Source organism: Ailuropoda melanoleuca, chromosome 8 (genome assembly GCF_002007445.2).
Source record: "Ailuropoda melanoleuca isolate Jingjing chromosome 8, ASM200744v2, whole genome shotgun sequence".
In the NCBI taxonomy this organism is placed as follows: Eukaryota; Metazoa; Chordata; class Mammalia; order Carnivora; family Ursidae; genus Ailuropoda; species Ailuropoda melanoleuca.
The window spans coordinates 51022693-51049863 of record NC_048225.1 but is presented as its reverse complement, the minus strand read 5'-3'; the positions used below and the strand labels follow the sequence as shown (position 1 = coordinate 51049863).

Genomic DNA, 27171 nt, shown 5'->3' with positions numbered 1-27171 from the left:
TGGTGTGACATGATCCTTGAAGTCCCTGCACCACGTCCTCCCCGGCGCCCTGGTGAGTCCTTGTCAGTGACTCAGTCTTGTGTGCTGAGTTCCTTTTTCCCAAGGGGCTAGGAGTTTTTACTGGGAGAAGAATGGTTTTGCAGCCTAGATGTGGGGTGGAAGGATGGAGCCATCCCAGCCATCCTCCCCGAGGGCAGAAGCTGAGGCTCCTCTGTGTTTGGCCCTGGGCACCACGGGGACACTCAAATGCTCTGCTGGATGGCACTAGGGTGGGGCTGGGGGCACAGTGCAGGGAAGACTGGCTTGGGAGCCTGANAATTTTAACCCCCCCCCCCCCCCCCCCCGGCATCTGTGTTCCCAGGAGCAGGAGAAGGAGGCCCGAAGCAGGGCGGCCTACATCTCTGCACTCCCCGCATCTCCGCACTGGGGGAGGGGCTTCGACGAAGACAAGGATGAGGACGAAGGCTCTCCGGGAGGCTGCAGTCCTGCCGGTGGCAGTGGCGGTGACTTCCACAGACTGGTCTTCTAATGTGGACCCTGCCCCAGCCCACCGCAGGGGAGGCCTTGACCCTTTCCTTCTGGGAACTGGGTGGGGACCGAGGCAGAGGCGCTCTGCCAGGTGGGGTCTGAGGGAGACTGTGGGGGCAGGTCCAGCCCTGAACACAGGCCCTTCCAAGGGCAGGAAAGATGGAGAGGAAGCTTCTGGGACACTGGTTCTCAGCCTGAAGGGTGTGCAGAGACGCAGAGACAGAGGTGAGAACCAAGCGCCTGACACTGGGCCTCAGGCCCTGACACTGCGATCAGCCCTATTAAGACGTCTCACCCAAGTGTCCTGGTCAACTTGAAGCAGCGTAGATGGACACTCTCTGGGCCTTGTCCCTCCGTCCCCCCAGCAGACTACGTGACGGGGCTGAACTTCACAGCTCTAGTGTTTTGTCATCAAACAGCATGTCCCTCCTCACTCCTTTCAGACAGTCCTGTCGCTCTGCAGTATAAAAAAGCAGAGCGGGATCTGGGGCCTGTGTGTCGTACTGCGGCCACCTCTTGGGCTCTCTGAGGGCGTTCCAGAGCCGCCGTATGGGGTTGCCTGCACCCTCGATGGTACTTTGAGGGGAGTGTAGGGGGGAAGCAGCCTGGCACGGGATCAGAGACTGTCCATGCATAGAGGGGAGAACAGTCCCCCCCACCCCACAGCGGGAGACCCTTAACCCCCAAACCCCATCTCCCCTAGCCTGCCTCAGTGCCTGAGATGCCACCATTTGCATCCCCTTTCTGGTGAAGATAGAGAATCCTTATTTTACTGCAACTATGTTTGTGTTTCTCCTGAAGCCATCGTCTGACCTGAGGAAAGCTGGCTGGCTCAGCGCCTCATCATTTGAGCCGTGGCCTAGGGGCTGGGGGGGGTGGTTTGGTGAGGAGCAGATAGTGACCTCATTGTGCCCTGACACTGCTGTACCCTTCTACATGGAGAGAAGAGACTCGGGGTCTCAAACAGGAATAAAAATAGGTTCTGCGAAGTCTTTAAAGATGTCATTCTTTCTGCCTCAGTGGCTGTGATGGCGGCTGTGCCCTTTGTTTCTTGCTGTGTCTGGGCAGTGAGGAGGGTAGAGCCCGTGCCCTGTTGGCTTGTGTGACACACCACGGGAGGTGAAAGTGTGCTACGCCGAGGCGCTTGCAAGTTAAAGGTGAGGACTGGGAGGACCCAGAGGGTAGAGCTGGGACCAGCAGTGGGGATACCGCCCAGATGCAGGCACCGGCAGAGGGAAGGACCTCTCATTACCCCGAGAGGCAGGTACCCAGACTCCGGGCTGCCCGAGGAGATCCTGTCAGGGGGACTCACCTATCGGGTGAAGCCAGAGCCCCTGTATCTGGGGATTTTTCAGACCCCGAGAACTCTGGACTGCCCAGAACTGGCTACGGCTGCTCCCACATTCTTTCCTCCTTCCTTGGGAGAACGCGGTGCAGGTGTGTGGCTCCTCCTGGGACAGACTTGGGCACCGGCCAGGTGGAAAGGGGGGTAGGTAGCCCCCCAGTCTCCGCAGGTGCCAGCCCATTCTTGGAGCTGGAGAGGCACGCAAAAGCCCTTTCCACCCCAGCCCTGCCCATTTGGGGGAACGAAGCAGGGGGGAGGCAGGGACAGAGGCTGGGCTAGGGGCTGCCTGCCCGTGCTGTAGGTGGAGTTGAGTTTTGGCCCACATGTCCCAGACCCTTGGGACATCAGCCCTTAGGGATCAGCAGAACTGGGCTGGTAGTCTGTCAGAGACCAAGTCGTGCCCAGAATTCATCTCGGCCCTCTGTGCCCCTTCTGAGTGGGTAGAAGTTACAGTTTCCATGTTATGCGTCAGGAACACACATTCCAAGGTAAGGAGGATTCATTCTTGTTCCCGGTCAAGACAAGGGCCCCATTACTTCCTATTAAAAGGAAAGGGAGCAGACTGGCACCGAGCCCTCCTGAGGGTAACCCCCGGGCAGGAATTCTGGGCGGGTGGGTTCCCTCCCCGGCGCCTTCCGACGAGGCAGGCTCCAGTGGCGTCTCTGGTTGCTTCTAATGGACTTTATTGTTGTCCTGCTCCAACAAACAGCACAGTAAAAAGGCCCCTGCAAGCTCCAGGCCTGCGCTGTGTCACCACAGCAAAGACAGGACCCACCAGAACACGTTCCCACCCCACCCCAGACCTACTCCCAGGATAAATACATGTTACACATTTTTTTTTAAAAGAAAACAGAATAAATTAATAACTTAAGTGATTAGGCACCAACAGTGATTTGAAAAATTAAATGTCAATTTTAAATTGTATAACAGGGCAAGAACCTAAGACTGGGCCGCTAGCCCCTTTTCTCTTCCCGACAAATAGACAATTCTGTGTGAAATGATTCTAAATTTCAAGACACGTGTAACCAACACACAAGAATACACACCACCAACTAGAACAGGACAGCTTGCACCTCGAGGGGCCCCCTCCACAGGCAGCCCAGGGAGCTTGGGAAGTCCCAGAGTGTTGGCTCCCAGAGGAGGGAGCTGCAGTGCTCCTGGGCCCAGCCTCGCCTCCCTCACGGGTTGCAGATGGAGGAGTGCGAACTGCATCCGGAGCTCTTGTCGGAAGGGTGCGGGGAGGGTGGGTCAGCCAGGGCTTGGGGCAGGCCCTCGCTCCGCTCACTTCAGAAGGGGAAGGGTTGTGCTTCTCTCCTAGGAATGGGGCATATTTGAAGGGTTTCAAATGTAGAAGTCTCCAAAGTCCATCTCGGGGCGGGGGGGGCGGTCACGGACTCCTGCTCTAGGTACGCTCCACCCTGGGAAGCCAGGGCCTCCGTAGCGGGAGCGCTCCCTCGGCACAGCTCAGCCGCCGTCTAGTCTAACCACCTTTCACGGTGGTGGCTCCGTGGGACCTTGCTTCGCCCATCTCCCTGGAAGCCCCCCCCCCACTCCCTCCCTGCTGCTTGTTCCTGCTGGCCCGGTGCCATGAGTCTGGGTCTGCCCTTGCCAGGCCACCAGGGAGGTAAACCAAACTGACAGGTGTGTACTAGAGACCGGGTCCTTTGAAGCCCGTGAGCCCGTGTCCCCTTACACTCCTGTCTGCCCCTCCACCTGAGGGATTGGAGCTGCAGGAACCAGGAGCCAGAAGGAGGCCTCCTTGAACATTAGATCTGAACACTCAGTTTCTAAAGACTCTGACCAGTTTCATTCACCTCGTGGTACGCTCAGAAAGTGCTCACGGCTGGGGGCAGCGCCACTCAGCGCTCCCCTAGGAAACCCTTGCAGAGAGGGCCTTAAGGGCACACGGTGGCAGCCACTGCCATCAGCCCCAGGACCCCAGCTTTGCCCTCCTTCCCTAGAAAACTGCTCTGTCTTCCTGCCTCACAAGCCCCTCTCGCACTCGCTTTCCCAGACCCCACCTTCTCTGGATCTGCACCATCTCCTGCAGAAGCAGCCTTGCTTCCAGTCTCTCTCTTGGCTCTTACCAATGTCCCGTGCCTCAAGTGCATGGCCAAACTGCTTAATCCCCACGTTCCCAGAACCTAGCCAAGGCAGCCATTAATCAGTGCTCGCTGAGTTGAGCTGAACTGCTAGGAGAGGGGCTACTGTGGAGAAAATCCTCCCGACCGGAGTGGGGCTTCTGTGACCATGGCCAGGTGTGTGCTCGTGGGAACCCAAAGGTGAGCTGGAGTCACCTCCATGAGCCAGGGTGGGAGGAAGCTCTGCAACCCGCAGATTGGTCTCTCTCCTCCCCAGCCGAGGACAAAGTGCCTGGTGGTGGGGGGCACAGCTGATGTGCCGGCCTTCACCCACGGGAGCAGAGCCAGGCCTCTCCTGCGCCCAGTGTGGCTCGGGACCACCAGGGAGCGCAGCTGGAAGATGAGCTGGGAAAACACCAGGGGCTCCCGGGACCACACTCCTACCGGCCTGGGCCCCGGCAGAAGCCCCAGGCCTCCCCCAAGTCCTCTTGGCTCCCCCCTCACCTGCACTGCTTCCCCGCCTCACTTCCGCCCCACATCCCCCCACTGGCTGCACTGCCTGCCTGCCTCCTGCCTCTCAGCCCATCAGTGACCTGCCCACCCCCACCACCTGTCTTGCAGAGACACACTTGATGTACCCTCCCCACTACAGCCGACGGCCCCTCAGGGCCTGCAGCACCTCCCGTCCACCCCACACGCCCTCCCCACCCGGCACCGCCTTCCCTCGGCACCAGCCTCCACCTGCACCCTGCAGCACCCAGCACTGTCCCAGCCGCCTCTGGCGGGGTGCACCCATGGAGGAGGGCCTGAATGCTCCTGGGGCCCTAGTCACCCCCTGCTCCTGGTTTGTGGTTGCCCATCCTCCTCTGTTTTCCCTCCCTTGCCGCTGCCTCCTGCCTCTCCCAACCCACAACAGCTACACGGTGGCGGGGCTGCTGCCTTCTGTGTCCCTCGAGACCACTGCCAACCTTCCTTCTCAACTCATCTTTCAGGGGCCTTGCCTCTCCCCTACCAAGACAGACAAGGAGGAAAGTCCATGTCCACTTTGGTCTGCTGGTCCTGGGCTCCCTGGGTCAGCGAGACGACATGGCATCTTCTGGGACTGAAGGAGAGGTAGCCCAGTAGCTGGAGGGAGGAGGGCTTGAGGGCTCAGCCCCAGCCCCTCCCCAAGCCTAGTAGGTATTCGGGTCTAAAGGACAGGAAGAGGCTGAAGGATGCTTTTTGGCAATAGCTCTAACTAAGGTGGGGAGAGGCATGGCCATTACTGATAAAAATCAAAGGTGGGCCCCGAGTGGGCAGAGGAAGTGCCTCGATCAGGCCCTCGCCTCTCAGGAGAAGGGTTCAGGGTCCCTGACATCAAGTGCTTCAAAGGCCAGAGTGGCAGGAGGGGGCACCGGGAGAGGAGAAGGTGTGTGAGTGGGGGATAGGCGGGAGGAGCCAGCTCGGGAGATGCTGCCCCCGGGCACCTCCCCAGGCACGGTGGCCCCTGCGTCACAGCTTAGCGCCCTTGGAAGGCTCCGAGGACTGCCGCACATCTGTCCACTCCTGCATGGTGTTCTGCAGGGCCTGGGTTTTCTCCTTGTCCACCTGAACGTAGTCCACCTTCTCATCGGAAGTGACGGATGACGTGGATGGCTGAGGACAGAATGGGGAAGTGGCTGTGAGTTATCCGGACGGCGGGGAGAGGAGATGGGCCTCAGGAGCCTGTATTGTTTCTGAAAGGGGCCTTTAAAGCCCAAAACACATCATCTCTCCTGATTTCCCAGCTCCAAGGGCACCCAGGCCTTCATCTCTGCCTCCACCCACCTCCCCGTGAAGGAATCAGCCGGGTGCCAACGAGCACCAGCCAGAGGGGAGCACTGGCAGCCACCCTGGTGTCTGGACGGGGCAGCTGAGTGTGCTTCCTGGGGAGGCTTTCCGGGGCCCAGGAGTCCCTTCTGGAGGTCCCTGTACCAAAGGCAGGGAATGCAGGTGGACAGTTCTCAAAGACAAGCCAGGACACAGGATCCCTGAGCCTTGGGTCGCTCCCCAACTCACTTCGTAACCCCGAGCAGACCGCAGCTTCTGGTGAGCAGTACAAGGGGGGTGGACTGGCTGAGAAGGTCGGACAGACCTCGAGCCCTCTGAGGCCCAGACTAAAAGGCCAAGCAGTCAAGCAGTATGAGGCTGAGTGCTGGGACACGGTACCTTGCGGTGGGGACTGGGGGAGCCTGGCTGGAAGTCCAGGGCCAGGTAATCAACGCTGCCCGTGCTCTTCTTTGGGGCGGGACTGTTGGTGCCACTGGGAATGGGAGATGCAGACACTGGATTTTGCTATCACAGAGGAGGGAAAACCCGTTAGTAAGTGTCGGAAACAGGCTAAGCCTCCACCCAGAAAAACCCAGATCTCTGGGAATCGAGTGCCCACTCGGAGTCACACACTGGGCCAGGGGCTTCTCATGTCCTCATTTAAACCCTCAAAACAATCCTGTGATGTACGTTTTCTCACTACAACTGTGGTTCAGTGTACAGCCGGCGAGCGGGGATGGGAGCGGGTCTGGTGTCGGGCTCCCAGACCCGCCGAGCCCTGCTGTCCTGCGCTGCCTCCCTCTGGGGGCGGCGGGCCAGGTCTCCACAGGCTCCGGACAGACCCCGTGTTTGCCTGCTGGCCCCCAACAGGGGACCTTTCCTTTATGCCCTGGATGCTGGAAATTCTTCAGTGTCCCTGGCCTCGAGCGGGGCAGCCTTTTCCCCGGGCTCCCCAGCAGCTCTTCAACGGAGACAGTCCAGGCTCCTGTCTCTGTCCCCAGGCACCAACACCAGCTTGTCTAGGATTTTCTTGAAGTCTTATTCTAATGAGAATGCCAAGAGTCCTATGTTCTGTTTCTTGGCTCCTGACTGGTTGATTTGTTCTTTCATTACTGTTGCAGCAGCTATGCCTTTTTCAATGAAAATGTCAGGGGGGACGCTTCTCATGGGCTGACCGTATTTGTACCTCTGTGATGGCCTTGGTCACCGTGCGTCATGGTGCACGTGTGCCCTCACCACTGAGGAGATAACTCAATAAATGCTTACGCTCACATTCCTGCTCATGGTTATGGCAACAGCACAATAAGAAACGAAGAGGTCTTGACTTTTGAAAGATTTTTAACAGGACAGAAGGAGGAAGTCAACTTTGAAGGCCGCTCTGGTCATGCTCTATAGGCTCCCAGGGGCACTTCTGAGGCACCTGTCTAATCCCCTGGCCTTTTATTTTTTTTAAAAGATTTTATTTATTTATTCGACAGAGATAGAGACAGCCAGCGAGAGAGGGAACACAAGTAGGGGGAGTGGGAGAGGAAGAAGCAGGCTCATAGCAGAGGACCCTGATGTGGGGCTCGATCCCATAATGCTGGGATCACGCCCTGAGCTGAGGGCAGACGCTTAACCGCTGTGCCACCCAGGCACCCCTCCCCCCGGCCTTTTAAACCTTCTGTGGCTCCCTGTGGCCCACAGAGAAAGCCCAGACTTCCCAAGACAGCATTCGGGCTCATTCATGATCTGGCTCCAGCCCAACCTCCACCTGTAGCCAGCCGGCTACGCCCGCCCATCCTGCAAGTATATCCCCACAGCACAGTGAGAGAGGCGGGCCTTCCTGGCCCTTTAAGACCACGGCCTCCTCGAGGGCAGGGACCGTGCCTTCCTTGCCTCTGATGACGACCCCGCTGTGCTCAGCACCCATGCACACGGGAAGGATGGCAGCCGCAAAGTAGTCCCATCCTGTGGGGGGCGTGCGGGGGGTTCCAGGCTACTCCGGCAGGAGTCACTCGTGCGGGGTGCAGAGGACTCACCATAGGGACATAGTTCTCTTCGCTGTCTCCGGAGTCCGTGCTGGTGATGCTCTGGGTGGAGATGGGGCGGCAGTACTGGGACGAGCTGCAGTTGAAGGTGTGGCTGTGGTGGGGAGAAGACCGTGACCGCGGTCACACCCAGACTCTGCCCCTGGAGCTCTGTGCTCCATCACCAGACGAAGGTCTGACACGGGGCAGGTGCAATGACCCTCCCTTCAGAGATGAGGAAACCACGCCCCCAGAGCCCGCTCCGCTCACGGCGCGAGCATCAGCATGCAGCCACTCCCCTCACCAGCCTAACAGCCTGGTTCCAAGCTCCCACCTCCCTGGCGGACACTCACATGGCCCTAGACCAAGACTTGGTGACAGGTGACTTGAAGGGGAGCTCATCGATGACAGTGTTGTTTCTCAGGTCCAGTGGTGTTGGCTTTACTGGAGCAGGAACAGAAAGTCAAATGATCAGCCTCTGATGATAATGCCGCACATACACACACGTACTTATGCACATGTGACGCACAAGTACATTTACACAGGGAAACTGAGGCTCAATACGTTCTGGGATCTTTGCCTGTGTCGGCAGGCCTTGAAGTCGTGTCTCCAGATTCTGAACGATACTTTCTTTGCAAGCATATCCTGCAGGAATCATATTTTCAGAATCCAAAATGGAGACACTGGGTCTGACAACAGACTGTTCCCCCCAGATCTGTGGCTGTATATGAAAACAAGAGATGGGGACTGCGACGGACAAAGTCACCGGGACTGCTCCCTGCCACTCGTGGACCAGGACAGTAGAGCCTGCCGTGGAGGAAGGCGAGTGCCGTAGGCCCTAAAGGCTCCACTTCAAACTCGAAGATCTCGATTCCCCGTTGACCAGACCAAGTGGGGGGGCAGTTATCCTGCCCAGTTACTCTACTTCTCCTTTCGAATTCCTGCCCCGGACCCCCCGCCAGCAGACTGAGGGAGCCAGTATTTCTTCCTGGTCTAAATGCAGGGGGCATGGATCTAGCTTTCCCGAACATCCGCTGGGTACCAGACTCTGTCCTAGATGCTTTCCTCCAAAACACACCACTGTCCCCACCTCATAGGTAAGAAAACTAAGGCTCAGAGAAATTGAGATGAGTTAGCCAACCGAAGTCGCACCCTAGGAAGCGCTGAATAAGGGTTCCAGCCCGCACGCCGCTGGTTCGGGAGCCCACGCCTGCTGTCACAGCGGGGGTATCTCATCAGTTCATACAGTTCATACAGGCACTTTTAGACACAGTATCTGTGTTGCTCAGTGCTCTGCCAGGCAAGTAGTCACAGTTCTCAGATGAGTAACAAGGCTCAGACACACAGAATGATTTGCTTCTCATCTCAGGTGGTGAGCCGGAACCAGAACGTGTCCTGTCCTTCTGGTGCCCACACCCCTGCCCATCAAGGCTACTGGGGTGGCCGGTCCCTAGGCTGCTGGGCCACTGGAACGAATTTGAGCGTTTGTGTGTGAGAGTTTGGGGTGGTTTAGGCTCCAGAGGCTAACACTTCCTGGCAAGGAAAGTTCAGGATCCACCCGATCCCTAAATGAATGCAAACAGCTCCTGGACACTGTCCAGCGATGGGACAGGGGAGACTTACCTTTCCGGTCAGGTTTGAGGTTGCGGTTGACAGGCGGTGGCTGGATCTCACTCCCTCGGCTGGGGCCCCGGTGCATAGAAAGGGCTGTTGAGGGGTAGCTAAGCCCCTCAAAGTGGTGGGGTCCTGGGCTCATGGGGATGTAGACACTCTGGGAGTTATCGCCTGCTCGCTCCGTGGCCAGCAGGGTGGAGGACCCTGGATTCATGGGCACATAGTTGTCCTCGGAATTGGTGCTCTCTGACCGGCCCACAATGGTTTTCCCTGGCTAGGAGGGAGAGCAGAAGAAATACAGCGGTAACTAGTGAGAAGAAACAGGAAGGGGGTGAGAATCTGTCTGCAAGGCGAGGAGAGTTCTAACTGGGTTAGCTGCCCTGGGAAGCTAAGAAGGCAGGCCCTGGCAAAACCAAGCAGACAGGCACAGTAGGAGGCAGAAAGAAGTGAGGTCTGTGGGTCCCTGCTAGTTTACACGATCCCTTGGGACCCACTTGCAATTTGTAATAATCCTCTAGTATCACATAACCCCTGGTGGCTCGGTCCACAAGGCTTTGTGGGGGCCTGACCAGGCTGAGGGGGGCACAGGCCACAGACCGTACAGGTTTGTTTTAGGACCTGCCCTTCACCTCAGGTCCAGACTCCCCATTAGGGGGCTGGATCTGAAGCCCGAGCAGGGCCGGGAGCCCAGAAGAACCCTGAGCCCTGGCCAGCGAGGTCTGGGCCAGCGCGCTCCCCAGGCCAGCTCTCAGGGCGAGCGCCAGCTGCAGTCGGAGCTGCCGCCAAGTTACACAACGCAGGCACCCTGGCCACGGCCTTTCTCCAGCTCCTGCCCTGTCTGTCCACACAGACGAGTAAGCTGCTTCTGCTTCGGTTACCCAATTTTCATCATTTCGGTGGGTGTGACGCCAGGCCCTCGTTGGCTTGGAGAGCTGTGGCCGGCCCCCTGTAGAGGTCAGCCTGGGATCCAGCACTCACACCGTAATTCTGTCACCAAGTCTGCCTCTGAGTAAGGCCCTTACCCGGAGTCCCCCGCTGCAGCCCCTCCTCCCGGTGGGGCCTCACGGAGAAGCCTGCTGCCTTAGGTTCCCCACCCCAGAGCCCGGGGCCTCTGCATTCTAGACCCGTCCTACTGACCTGAGGGGTTGGCGAGCCTTGTGGTCTAGCTCCCTAAGGACACTCCCTTCCTCCACAGCAGACACCTGCACCTTACTTTCTGAAAACCCAACCCAAGCATCTGGACGGAGAAACCAGGCGGGGTCTGAAGAGGCAGATGCCATCACTCTTGTGAGCTGTACTTTTTGTTCCCTGGGGTGTGACCTTTAACCCACCTGGGTGGGCCTGAGGACCCCTGGCTAAGCGCCACTCACCAGGAAAGAAGTGACCGCATCACTCACGGACTCGGCAGACCGGCCTGCACTGTCTCCACCGCGCTGCGGGTACTCGTAGGACTCACAGGAAGAAGCTACGAGACAGGAAAGAAGATCCATGTGCTGACACTTCCCCAGACCCTCACCAGTGTTGCTCGGGGTCTTACGGATACTCCAGAAGACACTACTCTCAAACCCAAGTGATAAGGTATTGCTTCCATCCATCCCTCCTCAGTTCAGAAACTCCTCCCAGGCTACGAAATCTCGCTCCAGTGTTGGCACCTACAGAGGATCTGTCCTTAACTTGTTCTTCCCTCAGGCACACCCCCCTCCTCTAACTCCTACGGCACTCCACGCCTGACCCACTCGGTCCCGCCATCGGTTATATGAATACTACAGGAATAATGATACTGGACTAATTTATACATGTTGGCTTTATTTCTCCAACTCGATGCAAGCTCTCTGAAGGGTAGGGACATGTTTTATGTACATCGGTTTCATTTCACTTCCAAAGCACAAGGTGATTGAGCCAATGGACTGGAAGAGTACTGATGGACTGAAAGAGTACTGAGCCAAGACTCAGGACCCCAGGTCCAAGTCCTATCTCTGTCCCTGATTGACTCTGCAACCCTGAATAAGTCTCTTCCCTACCACCGGCCTCATGTGAAATGGAGACATGGAGGCTTTGTCCCACCACATGCTCAGGGTCACTACGTGGCTTAGCCAGCAGGATGGATAAGGGCGGGCATCGCAAGCTATACAGCATGATACAAAATGAAAGGCATTAATGCTGCTGTACTTTTTCATCAAACAGACGAGGCTTATTCAGGGTTGGAATATGCTCAGGGCAAATGAGTGACAGTAAAATTTACACACTTCACAGAGAAATCCAGACTTTAGCCAAAGAGACTCTCGTGTGGTTTAGAAGATATTTAGTAGCTCAAAATTTGTTTTAATAGTCTGTTAGTCCACATAGGTTTGGCTCCAGTTCGAACTGGTCCTCTAAGATTTATTTTTTCAGTCTTTGATTTATATAAAAATGAATTAAATACTATGATTTGGACTTCCAAACCCATAATAAGTTGTGTTGTGGTTAACCGAGTGGAACAGTAACTGCTCTCCAGCAGGGTCTGCTACACTCCTGCATTGCAGGCACCCACTAACAGCCTCCAGGGCTGGAGGACCAGCCAGGGAGGGGTTTGGGTCTCCTCCGCACGGATGCCAAAGATTACTGAGAACTCCCAAGCTACCTCCCGTTCCCCGGGGTCACGGCTGGAGCTTACACCAACCTCGGTGCAGTCGGCTGTTGTCCATGGCTGGGAGGGTGTTGCGCCTGGGGATGGTGGCCGCGGCAGAGATGGATCTGCTGCTCTCATTGATTGGAGGTCTCTGTTGAGGGCTGCCCCATCGAGGTGTTTCTGCCTGACTTGGCTTGGGAGGCCGGGGCGGGGGAGCGATGGCCGAGTCCCCAGGAGTGGCCACTGCCATGGCATTATGGTTCTTGTCCAGCGTGAACGTCCTAGGGATCTGGTAGGCTGAGAGCGGGGTGGCTGGAACGTCCATATTGTCCACTAGGAGGTCCCCAAACTCCCGACACAGGGTGTTGCTGGGCGTCTTGAAGGTGTATACGTCCTCGTTATCGGTCTCAGAGCCTGTGAGGCTACCCTTGGTGTGGCCGTGGGAGGCCAGGCTCCGGGGCAGGTCGTAGGTACTGTCTCTGAATTCCGTATTGTGCCGGCTTGGCTTGGGGAGGCTATAGAAGCCATGGACTTGACCACTGACGCCGTTGACACAGTGTCCGTTGCCCTGGGCAAGCTTCTGTACGGCTGTGTCGCTCCTCATGAGAAACGAGGCCCTCGTGCCCTGAGAGAAGCTGGCACTCCTGAGAGAGAGAAGAAGGGAAGGGATGCGGCAGGTTAGAGGGGGCCAGGACTGTCCACCTGGCGAGGCAAGCTGGCATGTTCCAAGTCCCATGCTGGCTGGCTGGTGCAGAACACCAGGCTGAGGAGGCCAGCAGGCCTGAAGTTTATCACGGTTTACTAGCTGTGTGACTTGCATGAGGCACTCTTTCTGAGCTTCGGTTAATGCATTTGCAAAAATGGTGGTTAAGCAGACGTGGACATTAGACTCCAGTAGATCTAATATACAGACGTTCAGTCAATGTTTCCTGCCCCTCCCCCAGACGGCTGTGATTACCCCTCATCCCTCCAAATAAACAAACACTGCAGCTGTACCACCCGCCTGTTCTTTGGTTTAAGTACCACAGAATGTACACTTTTGTATACAAAGGCTGTGAGACAATGGAAAGAACCCTTAAAGTGCGGTTACACGCTAGCAAACAGGCCGTTTTACCTCAGTCTCCGTCTTCCCACTGTAAAACAAGTCAGCTAATGGCTGTGGAAGTTATAAGTTATAAAGAACTGTTCCAACGGAAGCTATCAATTTATTTTCTATCACGTATTATGGTTTATGGAAAGGCATTCAGCAGGGAAACAGCTCTTTCCAGAAGACTAAAATTTTATAGGAAAAATGGTTTCCCCTTTGGGAACTATATTACAGACAGAAAAAGTTTTGAGGATTACTGTTTTAAAATGTAGGTTTTTGGGAAATAAGGCAAGACTGAACAGTAAGAAAAGACCCAGGAGTGGAAGGATTTGTGTGAGCTCCACTCAGGCACCCCCCTCACCACCCCCACCCCCACCCGCCACTCCGAAGGCATGGCCTGGAGGGCCTCAGTGGCTCTCCAGGGTTCATCTGGCTGTGAAGCTGCAGAAGCCATTGGCCTTATGAATGTGGTTTTTAAACTGGATTCTGTGTTGTGTGGAGGTGGGTAGTGTGGGAAAGTGGAAGGTGAGGTTCTGAGCAAGTAGGGATCCAGGTCTGCTTTCCTCTCTCACATTATGATTCTTCATAGGATTTCATCGAATCACTGTTCTAGAACAATCCTTTATAGTAGCAATTCTCAGCCTTCTGGAAGCTGTAAGCTTCTTTAAGAACCCGATTCAAAGTTCTTGGCACTTCTTACCAGCATGAGGCAAATCTTGTATACATATAAATTTACATGCTATAGCTAGGGTGGGTGAAGCGCTCATAGCCTTCTGAAGCAACATGCTGGAACTTTTGCCTTGTATGAGCTCTTTTAGCTCCTGGGGAACTTGTTATTTATGGATGCAGCCACCAGATGGTGATAGAAAATAGGGCGTATTGCACTGAGCACTGGGTGTTACACGCAGACAATGAATCATGGAACACTACACCAAAAACTAATGTACTATATGGTGACTAACATATCATCATCATAATAATAATAATAAAAAAAAAGAAAACAGACCCAGTAGTTTAGAAAGAGGAAGGGAAACAGGTGTCTACGCCAGGCTCTCCTGTAAACTGGCATCCTTGACCACTGGGGAGTTCCATTTCACTCCCCAAACCTTCAGTGGCCCTCTTCTCTAGGCCTCCGTGTTCTTTCTTTCTTTTCCATTTCACACACATAACCAAGACAAGCACCATGGACCTAGATCACTGAACATCTAGCCTTTAGATAATGGAGTGCTTGGAACACAGGATGGGAGAGCCAATGGTAGATAGAAGGTTGGATGTCCCCACTGAAAGCTGTTCATTTAACGCACGTTTACTGATGTCCTATTTTCCATTTGGGCCGGCACAATGGATACACAGATGCCTCCTGCCCTGGGGGACAGAGCGGTAGAGAAGGTGACATGCATACAAATCATTACAATCAAGTGGGTGAGTACTCAGCTCTTGACAGATTGATACTAACCCTCCCTGGTGCTGGTGGCACAGAATGTCAGGGGAAGCTTCTTCAAAGATCTGACCTTTGAGGGAGTCTTGAAATTGGCCAGGCAAAAGACAAGAGAAGGAAAAAGGTGTTCTAATTAGAGGCACGAAGAAGTAGGACCACCTAGCAAGGGAAAGGATCTGCACGCTGCTCAGGCCGCCGCAAGCATGTTAGGAGCCGGGGCTGAGACGTGACCTCACAGGGACTGGGCTGGAGCTGCTGGGAACAGGGGAGCCCCTGGGGGGTTTTAAGGCAGGTTGGGGAGAAATCACAGGTGTCTTGCAATAACCTTAAACACTGATCCATGTTTCACATAATTTTATTCAAACCTTAACCTGATTCAGAAATGAACTCATCACCTTCTTCCTGACTCTCCTGTCTTGAGAATGCACCAGTCACTCAAACCAGAGACCAGGGAGTTACCCACATGATAATTTTTCACTCAAGAACCCTATCAGGTCCTGTTGAATCCACCCCAGTTCAGGTCCTCCTGGGTTTCCTTCCACAAAAATGAAAGGGCTGGTAACTAGTCTCCCTACCACCCTCCAGGACCTCTCGGATCCCCTCAACGTCCTCCAGACATTCACTTTCCTGACTTGCCGCTTACACTATTTTCAACACTGTGCCACTGCCTTTAGGACTAAGCAGTATTCCGGCTCTAATTCACCTTTCCAATCTCTTCTCCCTGTGCCCCTGCCCACTCGCGGATCCACTCAGCAAACGTGCCTAGTTCCCAGCAGGCCCCGGGGCAGTTAAGCCTCTGGGCTCGGCTGCGCCATTCACCCTGTCTGAAAGGCTTCCTACTACAATCCGGCAAGCTCCTGATCCTACTTATCCTTCAAACTCAGCACAAATGGCACATTAAAAAAAAAAAGATTTTATTTATTTGAGAGAAACAAAGCATGAGTGGGAGGCTGGGGGCGGGCAGAGGGAGAAGCAGACTCCCTGCTGAGCAGGGAGCCCCACGAGGGGCTGGATCCCAGAACGCTGAGATCATGACCTGAGTTGAAGTCAGACGTTTAACTGCGCCATTCAGGTGCCCCGACACACCTCTTTTTTTTTTTTTTTTAATGATTTTTTATTATATTATGTTAGTCACCATACAGTACAATCCCCGGATTCCCATGCAAAGTTCGATGCCCCACCAACACACCTCTTAAAGCTGTTTCTTGCCATCCTCTACCTCCAAGCACAATCAGTCACTGGCTCGGCTCTTCTTGGAGCGGGGAGCAAGTGTGATCTGTGCTATGTGCCACCGGCACTGGTCTCCTCCACCCACCCGCGATTCCCTCCAGGAGAGAAACTGTCTTATTCCTGCTCTCTTCTCGGCACCTGGACTAGTGCTGTTCCATGGAGACTGAGGAAGAAAGGCTTGGTGAATGGACGAGCAAATTCCTATAGAAATAAACGAATAAATAAAGGAGTGTCGGTGCTGCCATCCTGAGCTTCCCGAGCGCGGCTGACGCTCCAGTCGGCGGACTGAGACCCTTGCCCTTCGGAGCCCAGCAACTCAGGTGAGTACGTGGCGCTGCCCTGGCACCCTCCTCTGGAGCTGGCCCAGCTGCTCACGCACCCCCGAGCGTGTCCCACCTGTCTCTGCTCCAGCCCTGGGCCTGTCTTATTTAGCTGCCTCTGGAATGCTTCTTTGATGCAGTGGAACTTTACACCAAGTACCAGAAAGAGCCTTTTTGCTCCACAAAGGTGTGACAGGCCTCCCCCTCTCCACTTCCGTTACTCCTTCCCGCCGCACCGCCGCACGCCGCGACCCGCAGAACCCTGGCCGCGCCTCGTGCTAAAGCGGCTCGGGTGTGGGTTTCACGCTTCCACCCGGGGCCGCGCTCCCAGGACGCAGGGGACACACCTGCCATCCCGAACCCTGGCCCAGTGCCCTCGTGGGGCCGGGTCCGATGAGATGCGAGGCGAGGGGCGGGTCACCGCTTCAAGAACCGGGTGAAAGGAGTTACAGGAGGGAAACAAGCTCGCCGGAAGCTGTGCACTCGGACAGACAGACGGACAGCAGCAGGGCTGTATCCACACCAGCCTCTGCAGTCCGCTCCAAGCCGCTGCCACGGTGTGCCCCCTCTTTCAGCAGATCCAGAGGGGGGCTGTGAGCACTCGTGAGTTCTGCGGCCTTTACTACTGTCGTTAAACCCTCATGGAGGCCTCGGTCACCGTGGGGTCCTGAGCTGCTCTCCTGGGATGAATACTGGGAAGCGGTGCATTTCCAGAGGCTTCCCTTGCCTGGCTCTGGGCTGACAGGGGGCTCCTGGAAGGAGCGAGGTCCTGGGCGGGGCATGTCCCGCGCGAGGCCATCTGAATCCCCCCACAGTTCTGAGATCGGAAAGCCCGCAGATGGCCGAGTTGCGCAGGCAGATGCCGGAACACCAGCGTGTAGGGGAGCTCGCTGGAGGCAGGGGCAAGGTGGAGAGAACGCACCCCGTCCAGCCCGCAGCGCCTGCCCCTGCTCCCACGCCCGTGGCCGCTGGTGGGTGGCCCGAGCCCATCACCTCTTGCTGCTGCTGCCCCGGCCTTAACACCGGCCAGAAACTGCTCCCTTATCTTTTAGGAACGGTTTCCTAGTTTTCCTCAACGCTTAGTTTTGCAATAGTTCTTTGGCCTCTTTCCACATAATTTCACATACCACAGGACACCTTGATTTCACTGTTTTCCACCGTACTCTTAGTACCTTCACGAAGAAGGCCCAGTCTCATTTTTAGTAGCACGTTCCCATTTAAAGAAAGTGACTACGCACATGGTCGTAAGTACACTGATCACCATTTGGTTCTGTAACAGTCACTGGCCGTCTGAAGAGGTTATACGGACCATTCTTCTGCATTTAACCCATCCCACGTGGATCCTTCGATGAGGGAAGAAAATTCAGAAAATGCTATCTCACAATCTCTGAGAGGTGAGGTGATCTTTGCATCTCAAACCCTTCTGGCGGCAAGTTTGTGCCTGCCTTCTCATCGTGGTTACAGAGCAGTTATAATAGACGAACTAAGTGAAACTAAAAGTTGTATATTCTCTGCCTTTGGTCAATCAAAGGCACTGGGTGAATGAGTCAGAGATCTTAGAAATGATTAATCAAAGGTAAGTTCTCCATCGCCATTCGCCATTGCTCCTTTTACTAATCATGCACCGTCTCTGCGCGGAATACCGCTGCAGGGTCCGTGACGCATTCGGGCTGGAATCCCATCCCTCGAAACCGCACTCCCCCCGCCTCCGGCCCCCCTGAACTATGGCCTTCCGAGGCACGTGACTCTCCACACCACATCACCTGCTAAGGGTTAACAGCCTCCTGGAAACAGGAGGAAAGAGAAGGTCCGGAGTCTGAAATGAGGCCCTAAAGGCTGGAGGGCAACAATAAATCCAGGCAAGACAAAAAGGACTCCGCTTGTCTTGATGCTGTCTGTTCAAAACTCCCTCCTTGGCGAGACTTACTACTTTGAGGAGCTACTTATTTTTGCCCAGGGGAAGAGTGAGATTTTGAGAACTGAAGTCATTTTAGCCGGAACGCCTATCCAGTACTTGAAGGAAGAATAGTGGCTAAAACTGTAGTGAAGGATAAGTAACTCAGAGTTTTATCTCTAAGGGGGTTAATTTATTGTATAGTATGTCAGGTTCCCCCATAAATGAAAAAAGGAACAGATAAAGGCTGGTTATTATTAATCTCAGTAAATACTCTTTCATTATAGTAATCCCAACAGACATATTTATGTGTATGCTAGCCAGGGATGAATGAGCTGGGTCTCTCTCCCAAGTTCCCACTCAGAAGGAACCCTATGAGGGGCGCCCGGCCAACTCAGGCAGTGCAGCGAGCGACTCTTGACCCCGGGGGTGTGAGTTCGAGCCCCACACGCTGGGTGTGGATATTACTTAAAAATGCAATAATTAAAAAAAAGATGTAACCTTCTGAGATTATTTTGGAGATCCCGTGAGGTAACTAATATGAGTGGGCTTCGTAAACTGTAAAGCATTCTTTCTTTTTTTCCAGAGCGCCTAGCATGTAATGTGAATGTCAGAAGCAGGACGGCAGTACATCTGTCAACATTCGGCATCATCAGTCTTTTTTCTTTTACCCATTCCTGTGGACATGAAGCCAACGTTTCCCTGGTGACTCAGCATCTTTTCATTTGCCATTTCTGTATCTTTTTTGGTGAAGTGTCTATTTAAATCTTTTGCCCATTTAAAAAAAAATTGGGTTGTCTTAAGTTGTAATAATGCTTTATATTTTCTAGAAATAAATCCTTTGTCAGATATATTTGTTTTGAGTATTTTCTCATATTCTGTGACTTGGCATTTTGTGGGGTTTTTTGAAGAAAAGTTTTAATTTTGATTCAACTACTTTATCAATTTCTTTTATGAGTCCCCTCTTTTTGTATCCCGTGATACAAATCTTTGCTTACCTCAAGAACACAGAGAAGTTTTCTTCCAGAAATTTCATACTATCAGATTTTACATTTAGGGTCTCTGACACATTTATAACTTTTGAGCAGTGTGGTATCAATAAGGGTTTTTTTTTTTAATTCTATATGGACACCCAGCTGTTCCAGCACCATGTGTTCAAAAGACTTTCATTTCCCTATTCGCACCTTTGTCAACACCTGTGTGCACATGCACGTGCGTGCACACACACACACACACACACACACACTTTTCTGTTCTAGGGAGCTCTGTATGTTTACCTTTTCATCAATACAAAACGGTCTTGAGGAAGATAAAGACAAAGATTTGTTTGAGAGTCTTGAAATCAGGTAGTACAAATCCTCTAACTTTGTTCTTTTAAAAATCATTTTGGTTATTCTAAGTTATTTGGAATTTCATATCAACTTTAGAGGCAGCTTATCAATTTCTCTGAAAACTCTTGCTGGGAATTGGATTTGGACTGCACTGGAGCTATAGGTCAATTTGGGAAGATGTGCCCTTTTAATAATATTGGGTCTTCCAATTCACAACAATAGCCTATCACTCTCCTATTTAGGTCTTTCACTTTCCTCAGCAGTGTTTGATTTCAGCGATGAGGTCTTGCATGTCTTTTTTATTCCAAAGTAGTCCAAGTTTTTTGGCATCATTATATAAGGATTTTTTTAAAGTTCGGTTTCCAAATGTTTGGAAAAATTAGTATGTAAAATTATTAAAATTAATTAAACTAATTAAAATTAGTAAGTAAAAATTATTTTGTATATAAAATCCTTTATCCTGTAACGTTGCTATAAATTCACCTCTTCATTCTAGTAGCTGTTTTTTAGACTCTTTAGAATTTTTATATAAACAATGAAGTTACCTGCAATACAGAGAGTGTTCCATCTTCCTTTCTCATCTTTGTGCCTTTTACACTTTTTGTCTCCTTATTGGACAGGCTAGAATCTCTAGTACAATGTTGAACAGAAGTGGTGAGAGCAGGGGCGCCTGGGTGGTGCAGTCATTAAGCGTCTGCCTTCGGCTCAGGGCATGATCGCGGTGTTATGGGATTGAGCCCTACATCAGGCTCCTCCGCTGGGAGCCTGCTTCTTCCTCTCCCACTCCCCCTGCTTGTGTTCCTTCTCTCGCTGGCTGTCTCTATCTCTGTCGAATAAATAAATAAAATCTTTAAAAAAAAAAAAAGAAGTGGTGAGAGCAGGTATTCTGTCCTTATCCCTAGTATTATGAGAATATGCTTAATATTTCTCTGTTAGGTATGATATTAGCTGTAGGTTATCCTGAGAAGTCTGCTATTAATTTGAAGAAGCTCTCCTCTATAGTTTGCTAGGAAAATTTTTATGAAGAGGCCTTGAGTTTGATAAATGCTTTATGTGCATCTACTAAGGTGATGATTATATTATTTTTCTCCTTATCCTCTCTCCTTTTATTTATTTTTTTTTTAAGAGAAGTGGAGAGGGAGAGAGAGAGAAAGAGGAGGGGGGATTGGCAGAGGGAGAGAGAGAATCTAAAGCAGGCTCAATGCCTAGCGCAGAGCCTGACCTGGGGCTCAATCTCACAATCCCAAGATCATGACCTGAGCTGAATTCAAGAGTAGGATGCTTAACCGATTGAGCCACCCAGGCGCCCTCTCCTTATTCTCTTGATGTAATGAATTACAATGGCTGGTTTCTTAATGTAAAACCAACCTTGCATTCCTGGGATGAACACCACTTTATCATGAACTATTATCCCTAATGATGTATATACACACATATATTCCCTAATATATTAATATCCCTAAAACACACACACATTAATTATATATTTTTAAGTTGGATTTGATTACTGTTGGTTGTTTTTGTAAAAGAAAGGATTTCTGCATCTATATCCACAGGGCCTTCCGATTTTCTTTCCTGTAATTCTTTGTCTTTGGTATCTGGGTTATTCTGGTCTCAAAAAAAATGAGTTGCAAAAGGACCCTCTCTTCTTATGTTTCCTGAAAGAATATGGGTAATATTTGCGTTACCCCATTTTATAGAATTCACCAGTAAAACCACCTAGGTCTGGTTTTCTAGGTATTTACCCAAGAGAAATGAAGCAAATGTCTACACCAAGATTTGTTAGTGACTGTTTATGTACAAATGCATCTTGATTTGTAACAGCTGAAACTGGAAATGATCCAGGTGCCCATTAACATAGGAATGGATAAATAAGTAGCGATATAAAGGTACACTGAATTACTACTCAGCAATAAAAAGGAACAACTAATGATACATGTAACAACATGGATGAATCCCAAAAGCATTATGTTGTGTGAAAGAAGTAAAAATAGTGACTACTATATGAGTCCACTCAAGTAAAATTCTAGAAAATGATGATTAATGTAGTGATAGAAATATTGTCAGTGGTTCCTGAGGAATGGGGTAGAGGGAAGTATGAATTACAAAGGGACATGAGGAAACTTTGTATGTATTGACACTGACTGTACTTTAATTACACCTCAGAAATTGTAAAAAAAAAAAAAAAGTAAATAAAAGTATGGGGTGGGGGAAAAGGGGGAGGACTCTAGAACTGAAAATTCAATAAAAAATCATCCAAAATGAGCACAGAGAGGAAATAAGATTTTTTAAAAATGAGTAGTATCAGTGATGTATGGGTCAGTAGTAAGTGGTCTAATGTGAAGAATAGAAGGAAAGCAGAGATGGAATGGGGCAGAAAAAAAATTTTGAAGAAGAAATATTGGTAGAAATTTTGTTGTACTTGGTCAAAAAGAGCAAAAAATAGAATCAGAAAGCTAAATGAAGCCCAAACCAAGAAAAATACACCTAGGAATATCAAGTCAAACTGCTGAAAAACAACGAATAAAAGTCAGCAAACAGACAGAAGTACAAATAGCCAAAATAATCTTGTAAACAAAATGAGAAGTCTCATACTTCCCTGATGTCAAAACATATTATTACAAAGCTACAGTAATTAAAAGTGTGGTACTGGCCCAAAGACATAAAGACCAATGGAATAGAATATAAAGCCCAGAAATAGCCTTCACATATATGATCTAATGATTTTCAGTACAGATGCTCAGACCATTCAATCTTTTCAACAAATGGTGCTGGGAAAATTGGATATCCATATGCACAAAAATGAAGTTAGATTTTTACTTTACATCATATATAAAAAATTAAAAAATAGATCAAAGACCTAAACATAAGTGCTAAAACTATAAACTCTGAGAAGAAAACACAGGAGGAAAATGTTCCTGACAGTGGATTTGGGAATGCTTTTTTTTTTTTAAAATATATGACACCAAAAGCACAGGCAACAAAAGTAAAAATAGATATATTGGACTGCATCAAAATACAAAATTGTGCATCAAAGGACACAATCAGCAGAATGAAAGGCAATCTACAGAATGGGGGAAATATCTGTAAATCATGTATTTGGCAAGCTGTTAATATCCAGAATATATAAAGAACTTCTACAACCCAACAACAACAACCATCCAACCAGATTAAAAAAAAAAATGGGGAGAGGCCTACATAGACATTTCCCCAAAGAGATACAATAGCCAACAAACACTGAAAAGACGCTGAACATCCATTAATCGTTATGGAAAAGTAAATAACCCACAGCGAGGGGTGCCGGGGGAGCTCAGTCCGTTAAGTGACCAACTCCTGATTTCGGCTCAGGTCATGATCTGAGGGTTGTAAGAATGAGCCCCTGTCTGACTCTGCACTGGGTGTGGAGCCTGCTTGGGATTCTCTCTCTCCCTCAGCCCTGCCCCACCTCTAAAAACAAAAACAAACAAAAACAGAAACAGAAACAAAAACAAAAACAAAAAAACCCAAACCCAAACCAAACAAACAAAAAACCAGAAAAACTCCCAAACCACAGTGAGATACCACCTCACAGCCGTTAGCATGACACTACCAAAAAATAACAAATACTGGCAAGGATGTGGAGAAATGGTCACCATTGTGCACAGTTCTATAATAGTGCAGCCACGACGAAAAACAGTACAGCAGTTTCTCAAAAGACTGAAATTAGAATTACCAGAGTATCCAGCAATTCCACTTCTGGGTATGTACCCCAAATAGCTGAAAGCTGACTCCCTGAAGAGTATCTGTATACCCAGGTTCACAGCAGCGATATCCACGACAGCCAAAGGTGGAAGCAACCAAGGTGTCTATTAATGGATGAAATAGACAAAATGTGGCATAAACAGGCAATGAAACTGCATTCAGCCGTAAAAAGGAAGGATGTTCTGACACAGGCTATAACATGGATGAACCCTAAAGACATTATCCTAAGTGAAAAAAGCCACTCACGAAGACAAGTACTGTATGATTCCATTTATATGAGTTACGTAGAGTAGTCAAATTCATACAGACAGTAGAAAGGAAGGTGTTGGGAAGTAGGGGAAAGGGGAAATGGGGAATTTTTAATGGGTGGAGGGTTTTAGTTTTGCAAGATGAAAACAGTTCTAGAGACTGGTTACATAACAATGTGAAAGTACTTAACACTAACTGAACTGTACACTTAAAAATGGCTCAGATGATAAATTTTATGTGTATTTCACCACAATTTTTTTAAAGAGGAGAAATAAAAACATTCAGAGGAAGATAGATACATTACTATAGGATTCTAACAATAAAAATAACAGCTCCCCTCTCATACAATGAATGGCAGAAGACTACAGAAAGTTATCCTTTAAAATGCCGAAAGAAAATAAAAAAAATAAAACCATCATTCCAGAATTTTATATCCAGCAAGATATCTTCCAGAAATGAAGGTGAGGTGCGCCTGGGTGGTACGGGAGGTTAGGCAACTGACTCCTGGTTTTGGCTCAGGTTGTGCTCTCAGGGTCGTGAGATGGAGTTCTATGTCAGGCTCTGTGCTCAGTGGGGAGTCTGCTCAAGATTTTCTCTCGCCCTCTCCCTCTGCCCCTCCCCTCCACGCACGTGCACTCTGTCTCAAATAACTAAAGAAATCTTTTTTTAAAAATGAAGGTGAAATATAGATTATTTCCAGATAAATGAAAACTGGGAAAACATGTCACAAGGCGACTCATATAGAAATGATAAAGGAAGCTCATCACGCTGAAGAGAGGACCAGGTGAAAACCCCACTAGGCAATGTTTAATATCTGCATTCAACAGTCACATATAGTAATGAACTGAGGAGGGAAAATTATGCAGATATTTACTATTTCTGCAGCTCTTCCTTCATTCCTGAAGGTTCTAGTTTCCTTCTGGACTATTTTGCTTCAGCCTGAAGAAACTCTTATCACATCTTTAAATCAGCTCTCTTGGATATTCTCTTATTTTTCTTTCATTTGGCAAACTCTTGTTTTCATCCCTAAAGGACAATTTTTCAGGATATAAACTTGTGGGTTGATAGTTTTTCTTTTCTTTCCATTCATTTTTATGGAATATGGTTATAATACAGGCTTTTCGAGTTGGGTCTGATAATTCCAACAACCAGGTCATGCTGGGGTTGGCATCTGGCTTCCCTTTGAGGACCAGTTACATTTAGCTGGTTCTCTGTATGCTGAGAAATTCTGGATTATACATCCTTAGCATTGTGTTATCATGTTGTGTAGATGCTGGGTTCTGTGACAGTCCTCTGGAGAGCGCTGAGGTTTTTGTTTTGCAGCTGTCACTGTGGTCAGACTCAGGCTGCAAGTTCCGTCTCTCCTCCCGTATGTGGTGGTGCAGATCTTGGCTGAGCGCTCAAAGCGCTTGCTGTGCTCGGCAGGTCTGTCCCGCACATGCACAGCTCATGGTGAGCCCGAAGACTTGTGTGGTTTCATTCTTAGAGTCAGGAAACCCCTTCCCCAGCTCTCTTCACTCTGGGCACTGCACCGGTTCCTCTAGCAAGAAAGATGGGCTTGCTCTCACAGTTTCAGCTGTCTGCCCCAGCGCGCTGCTGTGTGAGTGGCCCCGCGCCCCCCCGCCCAGGGCAATGCCAGGAGATACAGAGGATTCACCTCTCTAGCAGTGCCCTCTCCACGTTTTGCTCCCCTTTATCATTTGCCTCATTTTATTTTTATACAATCAAGACGATTACAGGGCAATCGTATTTTGTCCGTAGTTTTTACTTGCGATCGGGGGGAGGGGTAGCCTGTGTGTGCTGCTGCGACCACACAGGGATTGGCACTCCCCACCGATTTTTTAGTTTCTCTCTCTCCTAAATTTCACCATCTCTTCACTCTAGCCAGCCCCACCTCTTAATACCGTGGATTAAAGCAATTAATGCACTTGCCGTTGTATGCTGCTAGAACCCCCCCTTTTTTTTGAGAGAGAGAGAGAGAGCACAACACAAGCAGGGGAGGGGCAGAGGGAGACAGAATCCTAAGTAGGCTCCACACACAGTGTGCAGGCGGATGCAGGACTCGATTTCATGATGCTGAGATCATGATCTTGAGCCAAAATCAAGAGTTGGATGCTTAATCCACTGAGCCACCCAGGCGCCCCTCTCCCGCCAGCTCCTTTTAAGAGTTAAATCTCTTTCAGTTTCTGCCTGCCTTGTGATTGCTCTTCAGTGCCTTCAAACAGTTGTTTTTTTATGTTGTGCCCAGAGTTTATAATTGTTACAGTATGTTTAGTATCATGCAAACTACTCCAATACCTCTAGAAATTATATGGTGTTTCTGGACCGAAGAAAGCTTCCTTCCCACCCTCCATCACTTGGGAATTCCGTTAATGTTGTTTGAACTTATTTTTTCAAAAAATCTCCCGAATCCTGCTCCTCATTCCCCTGCTCCCACACCCCCACAAGTGAAAGCAAAGACACAGAGAAAAGCACAGCTTGCTCAGGGCCCCACACTAAGGCTGCTTCCCCAACTGCAGATCCGTTTTGTCTCCCCTATTATGTTCTCTCTCTGTAACACAGATGTGTTTGGATGTTTTTTATGTACCTACTATATGCCCTTGGTCCTGTCTTCAAAGGGCGGTAATATATTAATATAAGTATCCACACTATGAAGCAGAGCATTCCAAATGTGTGAGAGAGAATAAAAACTGCTGTGGGAATTCAGAGACGTGGATCTCAGCTAGGCAAATTAACCGAGGTTTTACAGAGGAGGAGGGGGTGCAGAGAGTGGACCCTAACTGCTAATTCAAGCAGAGACATTTACACATCTGTTCCCTGCTGCTCTCGCAGCCGCATGGGAGCGGAGGCGGTGGTAGTTATTAGTATTATATAAAGCCTTCCACTTCAAGTGTGATCCGAAGGCAAGCCCTGGAAGCGAGCAGAAAGGTAGGCTCAGGACCTGCTGCAGGCCTACTGATTCAGAATCGGCATTTTAACCAGATCCCTAGATATTTCATAGGCACCTTAAGGGTGAGAGGCATTAATAGGAAGTCCACTTTCAAGAGAATGATGATTTTAAGACCTCACCTTCTCTACTCCGAGGCAAGGTCACGTGAAGTGGGGGTGGGGCACAAGGAGAACAAATGCTCAGAAGCACTCGGAAGTGCTCCTGTCACTCTGCTCATCAGGGAGCCTGAGGAGGAGCTCTTTCCATTCTACAGGTCTGGAAATGGAAGCTCAACGAGGTTCAGTAAGTGGCCTGAGATCACAAAGAAAGTGGCAGAACCTGAATCTGGACCCGCACCTGACGGACTCCCAAGCCTGTACACGCTTCTAGCTTCCGCACCCTGCCTGCCCGGCGTGGGAGCCAGGGGCATCGGGGCTGTTTACGGTGCGGCCGCGAACTCATTCCATCATCTCGGCTCATTCATCCCACCTGTTTCTGAGCTCAGCTCTTCCCGTCTAAGTTGATGGAGTTTGAACTAGTGAAAGTTCACAAACAAAGGAATCCCGAGGCGTCAGGAAAATGGGTATTTGAGGCCACCTTAAGACAGAGCGCAGGCAGCAGGGTGACGTAGTGTGGAGTGCAGGACCGGAGCCGAGCAGCCCTGGGCTCTAGTCCTGCCTCTGTCACATCATAGCTGGGAGCCTCACTGTCCTCATCTAGGAGACGGACAGAATGATCTGTATCGGCTATCAGTGCATTTGACTGGTTCGAGTAAGATTCTGCTTAAAAATGTTCTATGACGTAATACATAATACAGTGAGTTCTCTAACTGCCTTAGTTTTCATAACACAAATTAGGTGTTTCTAAATGAATTGAGACACATGATTGGTCCTCTGCTGGCCAGGATTAGCAACCGGGGACTGGCTCTGGCAAAGCCCATCACCTCTGTGCTTTTGTTACCCTAACAACCAGAATAAAC

The 27171-nt window shown here is 50.5% G+C and overlaps 2 protein-coding genes across 8 annotated transcripts in view; one reads left to right on the top strand and one right to left on the bottom strand.

Moving 5' to 3' along the window:
- USP35 (ubiquitin specific peptidase 35) overlaps nt 1–1520 on the top strand; it is a 50464-nt gene extending 48944 nt beyond the window's left edge. The window contains exon 11 of the mRNA XM_034666267.1: nt 362–1520. Within this exon, the coding sequence (XP_034522158.1) occupies nt 362–529 (168 nt within the window). The 3' untranslated portion in view covers nt 530–1520. The remainder of the gene's footprint in view (nt 1–361) is intronic.
- A 1016-nt stretch (nt 1521–2536) lies between these two features.
- Nucleotides 2537–27171, bottom strand: part of GAB2 (GRB2 associated binding protein 2) — a 52000-nt gene continuing 27365 nt past the window's right edge. For 5 of the 7 annotated variants that reach the window (XM_034666269.1, XM_019796457.2, XM_011221083.3 and 2 more), the window contains 7 exons: nt 12025–12617; nt 10736–10830; nt 9375–9639; nt 8105–8195; nt 7764–7866; nt 6142–6267; nt 2537–5589 (listed from right to left, as the gene is read on the bottom strand). In XM_034666269.1, coding sequence (XP_034522160.1) covers nt 5446–5589; nt 6142–6267; nt 7764–7866; nt 8105–8195; nt 9375–9639; nt 10736–10830; nt 12025–12617 — 1417 coding nt within the window. In that variant the 3' untranslated portion in view covers nt 2537–5445. Of the gene's footprint in view, nt 5590–6141; nt 6268–7763; nt 7867–8104; nt 8196–9374; nt 9640–10735; nt 10831–12024; nt 12618–22985; nt 23119–27171 lie in introns of all 7 variants that reach the window. The other 2 variants (XM_034666272.1, XM_034666273.1) reach the window with 1 other exon arrangement.